This window comes from Rhinoderma darwinii, chromosome 5 (genome assembly GCF_050947455.1).
Source record: "Rhinoderma darwinii isolate aRhiDar2 chromosome 5, aRhiDar2.hap1, whole genome shotgun sequence".
Taxonomy (NCBI): domain Eukaryota; kingdom Metazoa; phylum Chordata; class Amphibia; order Anura; family Rhinodermatidae; genus Rhinoderma; species Rhinoderma darwinii.
Genome location: NC_134691.1, coordinates 84,844,319 through 84,856,164, shown reverse-complemented (window position 1 = coordinate 84,856,164; position 11,846 = coordinate 84,844,319). Strand labels below are relative to the sequence as shown.

The 11,846-nt window shown below is 42.8% G+C and overlaps 1 protein-coding gene across 3 annotated transcripts in view; it reads right to left on the bottom strand.

Moving 5' to 3' along the window:
* Window positions 1-5,118: 5,118 nt before the first annotated feature.
* TMEM68 (transmembrane protein 68) overlaps window positions 5,119-11,846 on the bottom strand; it is an 86,718-nt gene continuing 79,990 nt past the window's right edge. For all 3 annotated transcript variants that reach the window (XM_075826235.1, XM_075826236.1, XM_075826234.1), the window contains one exon: window positions 5,119-7,307. In XM_075826235.1, coding sequence (XP_075682350.1) covers window positions 7,203-7,307 — 105 coding nt within the window. In that variant the 3' untranslated portion in view covers window positions 5,119-7,202. The remainder of the gene's footprint in view (window positions 7,308-11,846) is intronic.

Here is an 11,846-nt window from a genome sequence, read left to right as displayed (position 1 = left end):
CAGGCAGGTTAACAAATGAATGACTTAGAAAAAAACATTTAAGATGTTACACAAAGACAATTAGTACATGAGGTGATACATCATTAAGATAAGCCGGGGCAATAAAACAGGTTATAGGGGTGATGACTTAGGAGTTAAGGCATCTGGAGTCAGACTGATGGGGGATGTGACGTGTGTCCATGTAGTGGCTCATAAATCCAGGTGTTAGGCCTCATGCACACGACCGTAAAAACTCCCATTATTACGGGTCGTAATTAAAGCCCGAAATGACGGGCCCATAGACTTCTATTGGCCACGGGTACCTCCCCGTATGCTTACGAGAAGGTGCCCGTGCCGTTGAAAAAGATAGAACATGTCCTATTTCAGGCAGTAATAACGGCACGGGCAGCCCATAGAAGTCTATGGAGCTCCCGTAATGACGGGTGACTACGTGTGTGCACCCGTCATTACGGCAGCGTTGCTAGGCGACGTCAGTAAATAGTCACTGTCCAGGGTGCTGAAAGAGTTAACTGATCGGCAGTAACTGTTTCTGCACCCTGGACAGTGACTTCAGATCACAATATATATCAACCTGTAAAAAAAAACAAAAAAAAAAAAAAAAAAAAAAACTTACCGAGAACTTCCTGCTTCTACCTCCAGTCCGGCCTCCCGGCCGTTGCCTTGGTGACGCGTCCCTCTCTTGACATCCGGCCCGACATCCCTGGATGACGTTTCAGCCCATGTGACCGCTGCAGCCAATCACAGGCTGCAGCGGTCACATGGACTGCGCGTTATCCAGGGATGTCAGGCTGGATGTCAAGAGAGGGACGCGTCACCAAGGCAACGGACGGGTAAGTAGGAATTTCTTTTACTTTTACCTCGGAAAGGGCTGCCCCTTCTCTCTATCCTGCACTGATAGAGAGAAGGGGCTGCCGATTAGTGCAGTGCAATTTTGCAGAGAATACGTGCCGCTAAATACGGGTGGAATACTGGTGACACCGGACCCGTATTTACGGGCACGGGTCCGTAAATACTGGTGCAAAACGGGTCGAATACGTGTGACACCGGACCCGTATTTACGCCAGTATTTACGGGAGGGAAAAAATACGTTTGCGTGCATGAGACCTAAGATTGGGGCCTTGTGTCAGTGACTGGAATTTTAACATCAGTTTGAATTCCCACATTTTTCTCTCTTTAAAATGACCCTTCAGTATTAGGACCTTTAAATCTGCCAAACCGTGACCAGGTCCAGAGAAGAATAGGTTGAAATAGATTGACTTTACTAACCTTACAAATTTTGGGTCAAGGTTTGGAAGCAGGTTAGGAGTCCAAAGGCTGAAGGAATCTTGAAGGATGGCATTATGAAGCGAGAATAGTCAAGTAACAGTCCAAGATCCATGCACAAATAAGGCTATGTTCTCACGTTTAGTGTGTACGTCTAACATATACGCCAGGAAATACTCCTGGCACATATGCTCAACAGGTCATATATCCCTACATGCACAACGAATACCAAAAGATTGCCCTTTTGCCATCTGTCAGGCAGGTAACTTTTCTTTATTGTATTGGAGGCGTAGCACATTGTGCTTCCCTGCAAAGTTGTCCACTGCAAAAAATATATATATACTGGGCACAAACAGAATATAGGAGCTGCACCGTAGCATGCAATATGAGTGCTATCCTCAAGGGAAACTTGACGTGAGACCCCAAATACGTACAGCCTCAATCCAGAAAAAGAGGCAGCACTCCAGTGTTATAAAAATCCAAAATTGTTATTCACCCAACATATAGGCAACGTTTCACTTTCCCATTGAAGGCTTGCTTGAAAATGGGAAGGTTTATATATATATATATATATATATATATATATATATATATATATATTGTGAGGGTTTAGCATCAGGAGAGGTTGGTACAGCGGTTTCTTTGTAGCCAGAGTAAGGGACACCGTGCATTAAAAGTCATAACAGGGCTTTGCCTGTGTTTTTATTCTTGTCAAATAAACAGCCTCTTGTACAACAAGGCAAAATACAAAATAAATCCTGCTCGTCTGAGCACTAACTAAACAATATATTATCTAACTATACCGAGTGCCTTCCTACCAGGCACTGGACACAAAGTAACACAGGTCTTTACTCACATAGAATACAGGCTACTCCAGCCTTAGTAGTCTCCAGTCTGAGTCAGGGGTGAGACTCACACACACTGTGTCTGCACCTTTTTATACACAGGCTACAGGAGCAGCTAATTGAGCAGCAGCCTTGTCCTACAAACAGAGATGGACTAGGGATTGGGGAACCCGCCCTGCTCTTCTCCAATCCAACTCCAGGCCCTTTTCCCGGCTTTTCCTTAAGCCGAGATTGGAAAGCTAGAGCCAAAATTGTTACATGATACATTTAACTCTGGTATCTCAGAAATTTCCTCCTGCTCATCTGTTTCACCAGCAAAAACAGCCAGAGGAAATTTATCAGGCTGTGGTCACCCCTACTGCTGGCACCTCAGCATCTTCGTTAAAGGGTTCTGAGCTAATCACAGCTCACACATTAATACCATCATTAACATTTACAGTGGAGGTTACATCTTTCTTCCTCCACAAGTCCCAGAACACTGGGAAGTCTCTCCCCAGGATCACACTGTGCATCAGGGACTTGACCACACCCACTTCATGGCAAGCGGTTCCACAGGAAGTCTCTAGAGTGACCAAAGCGGTGGGGTATTCTTTAGTGTCCCCATGTATGCACAGGACCCCTATCCTATGTCCGCTGAATGTTCCAGGGTCTATCAGGCTGGCATGCACCAGGGTAACCAGACTCCCAGAATCCAGCAAGGCACTCACAGTACACCCTTCCACTTTTACGACACACATTTGTTGCTCAGTCTCGTAAACAGTCTCAGCAGAACAAACAGGACGTGCAAACAAGGATATTCGCCTTGCTGCATCACACTCCATTGGCTCAGTAGTCAGGGGACAATTGGCAGCAATATGCCCAGGTCCATAACACCGCCAGCACTGTATGCGGCCCCGGTCCCCAACTTGAGACCCTGGTCTAGCCTTCAGTGTCTCTCTGGGATTTCTTCCCTCCGTCTGCTCCCCTTCTGAGCCACCTCCCTTAAAGACATTTCTCACCCCTCTAGTAAATGGAACAGTCTTACCGGGTGCTCCGCACGATTTGCCGTTCCTGGGGTTAGAACATCCAGGCGGTACTTCTTGGAGTAGATCCTGAGTAGCTCTGTACCTTTCAATCAGGTTCACCAGCTGTTCCGCATCTGTAGGATCTCCTTGACCGACCCAACGCTGAACCTTCGGTGGTAAGGAGCGGATGTATTTGTCAAGCACCACTCTCTCCACGATCTGCGCAGGGGTTGATTCCTCTGGCTGTAGCCATTTCCTTGCAAGATGGACAAGATCATACATTTGTGATCGGGCAGGTAGGTGTTCCATGAAAGTCCAGTTGTGCACCCGTCGAGCACGCACATTCATATTAACACCCAGACGGGCAAGGATCTCACCCTTCAGCTTGGAGTAATCCTTGGCATCCTGCTCATTGAGATCAAAGTACACCTTTTGCGGCTCTCCGGTTAGGAAAGGTGCCACCACTGCTGCCCACTGATCTGAAGGTAACTTCTCTCGTTCTGCCACTCGCTCAAACACCATGAGATAGGCCTCAACGTCGTCGGTGGATGTCATCTTCTGCAGAGATGTCTGTACCGCTGCACGAGTGGTTTGGCGCAAACCATGAGGCCCCGCTGACCTCTCCACTGAGGCCTGAATTTGGTCTTGCAAATAGCGATTAATTTTGCTGCTGTTCTTTTAAGGCCAGTCTTTGGGATTCACCCAGCAGAATATTGGTTTCAGCCTGTGCACGCATGGCTTCCTCATGCACCATTCGCTGAGTCGCGCTGGCTTCTTGCAGAGCTGTGCTTATCTTCCCCTGGTTGATATTCGCCTGAATCAGCTGTTTAAGTATTTCATCCATTTTAACAGTCTCTTTTAGCCCTGTTGCCGCCTTCACCCAAGACATACACTTCCAAGCACTCTCGGGGAGAAAAAATTGTGTAGCCCCTAGCAACGATTTTCCACTTGGAGAAGCAAAAAGTCCTTTTAAATAGGTGTATGTCTGTTTAAGACCGTGCCCGCATCGGCCACCATATGTGAGGGTTTAGCATCAGGAGAGGTTGGTATAGCGGTTTCTTTGTAGCCAGAGACAGGGACACCGTGCATTAAAAGTCATAACAGGGCTTTGCCTGCGTTTTTATTCTGGTCAAAGAAACAGCCTCTTGTACAACAAGGCAAAATACAAAATAAATCCTGCTCGTCTGAGCACTAACTAAACAATATATTATCTAACTATACCGAGTGCCTTCCTACCAGGCACTGGACACAAAGTAACACAGGTCTTTACTCACATAGAATACAGGCTACTCCAGCCGTAGTAGTCTCCAGTCTGAGTCAGGGGTGAGACTCACACACACTGTGTCTGCACCTTTTTATACACAGGCTACAAGTGCAGCTAATTGAGCAGCAGCCTTGTCCTACAAACAGAGATGGACTAGGGATTGGGGAACCCGCCCTGCTCTTCTCCAATCCAACTCCAGGCCCTTTTTCCGGCTTTTCCTTAAGCCGAGATTGGAAAGCTAGAGCTTTCTATTGCAAGATCTACTCATTCCCAGGAGCCTAGGATACATATGACAGGATTCTATGGGAAATGTACCTTCCCTCAATGACTTTACCTGTCACTGTCTCACAATATATATATATACATATATATATAATTGAAATCAATGGTGATGGAAACGGAAACTTTGGTTTCAGTTTGTGTCAGTCAGGGTCCCGTTCCGACAGAAAGCTTCGACAGGGCATAGCCTAAAACCGGACACTGGAAGAGGAGTTATCCTGGAATCTCAGGTAGCTCGGTGAGTAGCGCTGCTTCCTTGAACAAGAGAGTTTCTGGGATTAAATCTGGACACTATTTTTCTATGATTAATTCAACAAATAAATAGAAATATGGAATTACATTTTATAGAAATATTCAATTTTGTTCCCTGGTAAGGTTATGGTAGCTTCTTTTCATAAATATACTCCTGAATATAGCTTGTGGGTGGAATAGTAAAAGATACATCAAACTCTTACTGTAAATGTACAAAAGTAGTAATATTTATTGATTTATTTTGAGAAATCTCAGATAAAAAAAGAATGCAGAATAACAGGAATTTCAGTAAATAAAATAGTTGTAACATTAGCATTAAAATAACAAGTAAAACATAAATTAGATCCCTCAAAGGGTAACTAAAGGTTCGACAAACTTCTGACATGTCAGAAGTCTGGATAGGTGGGGATTCGAGCACTGAGACCACCACCAATTGCTAAAACAAGGCGGCAGAAGTGCTCATGTGAGCGCTTGGCCGCTTCGTTTCTGTTCGGTTTTTCCAGAAATCAATGTATCAGAGTACAATAGAAAGTCTATGAGCCTATACTCTGATACATCGAATACCACCAATACAAACTTCTGACATGTCAGTAGTTTGTCGAACATTTAGTTACCCTTTAAAGTACAAGACACCCTAATAGTACAACTGCTATAAAATGCTAATAATGCACAGCACATTCCAGAGATGATTCATTTGAGGAGACACCTTTTTCTAAATGATTTTTAATGTCTACATTATGGTATCTGAAGTAGGAGAAGACAAGTGCTGTGCTTAATCTGGAGCAGACACAAAATTCAGAAACTAGAAGGAGTTTTAAAGAAACTTTGGAAGATATACAACTAATGGTATGAATATAAAAAAACACATGGACTTTTGGTATAGGCAGTATTTTAGAATCATTGGTTCTTGAATGAGGATAATAGTGGGTATTGCACAAAGAGAGGGCGCTCTGTATCCTAATCTGGAATCCCTTTCAGCTATATAGCCAAGAGAAATTTTTTGACTTACTCAACTTCTTTACTGTATGATGCATTATCCCTCTTGGCCAATCAGTTGAGAGGGCCACACTAATAATAATACTGCGGGCGCTCTTTTACCACTCCCTGATTGGTGCAATCGCACCACAAACTTAATCCTATTAGTCCGTGACAGAATCTTCAAAAATGTCCTCCATCTAAATGTATTTTTATAAAAATATGGGTAATATGGCAGTATGAGATAGAAAAATGCTTGGCTGAAGTCTTGCCAAGGAACCTTGCCCCTTATCTGCCCTTAGTAACAATTCTACCTTGATCTTAAGACCTGTGTATTCAGAGACAAAAAGGTTGTTTGCAGGGACTTGCTACCCGTAGTTGTAAAGAACTATAGCTGTTAGCAACCAGTCTATCTCACAAGATCCAGCGGTGTAGTTCAACGATTAATCAATGCGCTGACAGAAGAAGAGGAAAAGCAGCTTGTTGCAGCCACGTTCTGCCATTCCCCATCTTAGGACGCACTATTAATCAGATTTTTAATCTTCAGGTGGGGAAACCCTTTAAGGGGGCTTTGACAACAGGCTTTGACAGATCAGTCTAACAGATGATCGTTAGATCAGTGGGGGTCCAGCAGCAAGCACCCCCAACAAATCTCGGGAATAGACCTCCTTATTCTAAAGATTTAATAGAGAGATGGACAAGCACATTCATGGGAAAAAAATGGGAGTCCTGGTGCTTACAGCAGTCACTTTCAACATCACTACTGTGACATGAATTTATCGGCTTCTAGAGCTGGGCGACACATAATCGTGGTTTACGTTTGTCTACAAAAGAGGTAGTTAATGTCCCCATTATCTTCAAATACCGGTCTAAAGAATGGCACCATATTGTAACTTTTGTCCATTGCATACAAGACTATGATATCGTAATGTTTTACCAGTCTTTGTACATTGGGATGAAAAGACACCACGACAACCATGGGGACCTGTAGGCTGCTGCAACTTTATGCACCCCTGTTGGGGGGGGGGGGGGACCAGGAGCAGAGGTGGTTTACCCTGGTGCGGACATAGCACAATAAGTAACCAATGCCACTTAAGAGATAATCCTGGGTACAATGTAGTCCCTGCCTAACTGCAGACTTTTACTAGACGCTGAGTTGGAACAGGTAACTTTTTAGAAGTATATATTGTACAGTAGAGAATTTGTTTTAGTGTTCATGTAACACATCAATAAAATAATTTATCAAACTAAATCCTATACTATTTACACAATTGTACGACAAATAAGAAGCCAGAATACAGTCCTGTGTAGAACGGCACTTTAATCATCTTTAGTGCTCCGGTGAAATCTCTCCAGAAGGGCTCGGAAAATATTTCCAGGAATTTTCTGGTGCTTATCTATCAACGACTGAAGGGCACATTTTGTCTATGGGAGAAAAAAAAATGTCTTATTGGCAACAATAGGATGATAAATATTCATTTTACATGACATTACATTTAATGAGGCATATGATAATATGGCTTCAGACATGAGCCTGATGAATAATATTCCTTAGCTGAGCTCCATTGAGGCACAGATATAGTCAGTGACTGTAGCTTATCTGCATTGTGTAATGCAGACTGGTGGATTTCAGACTACCTTCCACTCATCTCATTATTGATCAAGCATGATGTGCTTTCCCTCCCCCTTGCTTTATACTGCATGTCTGCTTTCCAAGACTGGCTGCTCACCGCCAGCTTATCTGCTTAAGCGGTGCCAGAATCAGTGCATGACACGTCATCATAGCAATAATACAATGATTATAAACATCCAGAAATATATTATCAGGTACCTCTGCACATTCACAATGAAACTCAATAATGGATGAGCTTAACAATAATTATAATAGCTGTTGATTTAAACCTTTATTCGAGTTCGGGCCTGTTCATATCAGCGTTGTCGACTGTGCTATCTATTCCATCAAAAACAACGGAACCCTGTCACAACGGTGACAAACAAAAACCATTAACAAAGTTTCCGTCACCATCGAGATCAATGGCGATGCAAACAGAAGCGAAGGTTTAACCCCTTAGTGACCAGCCCATTTTAGGCCCTAATGACCAAGCTATTTTATTTGTTTTTCTATAGTCGCATTCAAAGAGCTATAACTTTTTTATTTTTTCGTCTACATAGCTGTATGAGGACTTGTTTTTTGCGGGATTAGTTGTACTTTTTAATAGCACCATTTTTGGGTACATATAATTTTTTTATTAACCTTTAACTTTTTTTTGGGGGGGGGGGGGGGATTATAAAAAAAACCTGAAATTCCACCATTGTTCTATGCGTTTTTAAATTGACGCCGTTCACTGTGCGGCGTAAAGAACGTTACCTTTATTCTATGGGTCGGTACGATTACGGCGATACCACATATGTAGAGGTTTTTTATGTTTTACGACTTTTGCACAATAAAAACACTTTTGAACTAAAATTATTTGTTTTTGCATCGTCGCTTTCCAAGAGCCGTAATTTTTTGATTTTTCCATCAATGTAGTGATTTTTTCGACTTGTTTTTTGCGGGACGAAACGTAGTTTTGATTGGTACTGTTTTGGGGTGCATGGGACTTATGGATTCATTTTTATTATGACTTTTCTGGGGGCAATGGAAAAAAATTGCACTTTCGCCATCGTTTTTTGCGTTTTTTTTTACGGTGTTCACCTTGCGGTTTAAATTACATATTAACTTTATTAATGGAGTCATTACGGTCGCGGCGATACCACATATGTGTACTTTTTTTTTTTTTTTTTACACTTTTACTAAATAAAACCACTTTTTATGGAAAAAAATGGATTTTTTTACTGTACTTTTTATTAATAATCTTTATTTCACATTGGTGACTTATTTCATTAGTCCCACTAGGGGACTTTACTGTGCGATCTTCCGATCGCTGCTATAATGCTCTGGTATACTTCGTATACCAGAGCATTATTGCCTGTCAGAGCATTATTGCCTCCGGCGCGTCCTAACAGGCATATGTCCAGGGCAGACCTGGGGGCTTTTATCAAGCCCCCGGCCGCCATGACACCCGCGATTGCTTTCGCGGGCCGCCGATGGGTGACAGAGGGAGCTCACTCCCTCTGTAAACAAAGTTAAATGCCGCGGTCGCTATTGACGGCGGCATTTAACGGGTTAAACGGCCGCGATCTAAGTAAACTTCAATCGCAGGCGTTGGAGCAGGAGCTCAGCTGTCATCAGACAGCTGAACCCCGGCTCCAGCCTGCACGGGGGACCCGTGCAGGACTTAGGCTAGGCGAACGTGAAAAGGCGTCAGCCTAGCCTAAAGCCCCTTAGTGACCGACGTAAAAAGGCGTATTGGTGGTCACTAAGGGGTTAAAAGGGTAACTAAACGTTTGCTTTTCTGTCGAGGGGTTCCCCTGACGGAAAGCTCAGACGGAACTCAACGGAAAAACAACGCTGATGTGAAAACAGCCTTAAAGAACTTGGAATTGCAGATAAGAGATTAATATTGGTTCATTCAAAAATATTATCTTTTCCTGTCTAAATACGCAATAATATTATTTGATTAATAGGCAATTACACAAAGCATCCAATAATTGATTTCTATGTTTTCCCTTTCAACATGCTTTAATTATTCATTAACAGTATTAAATATTAATAGTATTGTTTTCATCTATCTGGCTTTGTAAGTACTGGATTTTCACCACATGGTCTAACAAAGAGTTTATTACTGAGAGTACGCTATGTGCTTACATTCTGCAATACACTAGGTCAGGACTACAGCTGAGAGCGCTCCTTCTTGTTTACAAACAGCACTTTCAACCAGCTCCACTCCCTCAACGATTTTGATTCTTAACCACTTAGTGACCAGCCTATTTTAGGCCTTAATGACCAAGCCATTTTTTTTCCCCATCGTCGCATTCAAAAAGCTATAAATAAACTATTTCCGTCAATATAGCTGTAGAAGGACAGCTTTTTTTGTATTTTTTAAATAGCACCATTTTGGGGTACATACTAGTCCTTCTCAATGAATTAGAATATCAAAAAGTTTATTTATTTCAGTAATTCAATTCAAAAAGTGAAACGCCTATTATATACATTCATTACACACAGAGTGATCTATTTGCAGCATTTTTCTTTTAATGTTGATGATTATGGCGAACTGTTAATGAAAACCCCAAAATTTAGTCTCTCAGAAAATTAGAATATTGGGTAAAAGTTGAAGATTGTAGACTCCTGGTGTCACTCTAAGGCTATGTTCACGCGGAGTATTTTGCAGGAGGAATATCTGCCTCAAAATTCAGTTTGGAAGTTTGAGGCAGATTTTCCTCTCCCTGCGCGCCATTTTTCGCCCGCGGCCATTGAGCGCCGCGGGCATAAAAAAACGCGAAATACGCTTTCTCTGCCTCCCATTGAAGTCAATGGGAGGTCAGAGGCGTAAACGCCCGAAGATAGGGCATGTCGCTTCTTTTTCCCGCGAGGCAGTTTTACTGCTTGCGGGAAAAAGACGCCGACGCCTCCCATTGAAATCAATGGGAGGCATTTTAGGGCCGTTTTTGCCGAGTTTTGCGACGCGGTTTCCGCGTAAAAAAACTCGGCAAAATACTCCGTGTGAACATAGCCTATCAGCTAATCAACACAAAACACCTGCAAAGGTTTCCTAAGCCTTTAAATGGTCCAACAGTCTGGTTCAGTAGGCTACACAATCATGGGGAAGACTGCTGACTTGACGGTTGTCCAGAAGACAGTCATTGACATCCTCCACAAGGAAGGTAAGCCACAAAAAGACATTGCTAAAGAAGCCGGCTGTTCACAGAGTGCTGTGTCCAAGCATATTTATGGAAAGTTGAGAGGAAGAAAAAAAAAGTGTGGTAGAAAGAGGTGCACAAGCAACAGGGATAACCGCAGCCTTGAAAGGGTTGTCAAGAAAAGGTCATTCAAGAATCTGGGGGAGATTCACAAGGAGTGCACTACGGGTGGAGTTAGTGCTTCAAGAGCCACAACACACAGACGTATCCAGGACATGGGCTACAACTGTCGCATTCCTTGAGACAACGTCAGAAACATCTTACCTGGGCTAAGGAGAAAAAGGACTGGTCTGTTGCTCAGTGGTCTAAAGTTCTGTTTACAGATGAAAGTAAATTTTGAATGTCATTTGGAAATCAAGGTTCCAGAGTCTGGAGGAAGAGTGGAGAGGCATCAATCCAAGTTGCTTGTGGTCCAGTGTGAAGTTTCCACAGTCAGTGATGGTTTAGGGAGCAATGTCATCTGTTGGTGTTGGTCCACTGTGTTATATCAAGTCCAGAGTCAGCGCAGCCGTCTACCAGGAAATTTTAGAGCACTTTAGGCTTCCCTCTGCTGACAAGCTTTATGGAGATGCTATTTTCATTTTCCAGCAGGACTTGGCACCTGCCCACACTGCCAAAAGTACCAATACCTGGTTTAATAACCACAGTATCACTGCGCTTGATTGGCCAGCAAACTCGCCTGACCTAAACCCCATAGAGAATCTATGGTGTATTGTCAAGAGGAAGATGAGACACCAGACCCAAGAATGCAGACGAGCTGAAGGCCTCCATCAAAGCAACCTGGGCTTCCATAACACCTCATAGTGCCACAGGCTGATCGCCTCCATGCCACGCCGCATTGATGCAGTAATTCACGAACAAGGAGCCCCGACCAAGTATTGAGTGCATATACTGTACGTACTGCTCAGTAGGCCAACATTTCGGTATTAAAAACCATTTTTGAAATTGGGCTTATAGAATATTTCTAATTTTCTGAGATACTAAATTTTGGGTTTTCATTAACTGTTACCATAATCATCAATATTAAAAGAATAAAATGCTGGAAATAGATCACTCTGTGTGTAATGAATCTATATAATATAGGAGTTTAACTTTTTGAATTTAATTACTGAAATAAAATTAACTTTTTGATGATATTCTAATTAATTGAGAACGACTTGT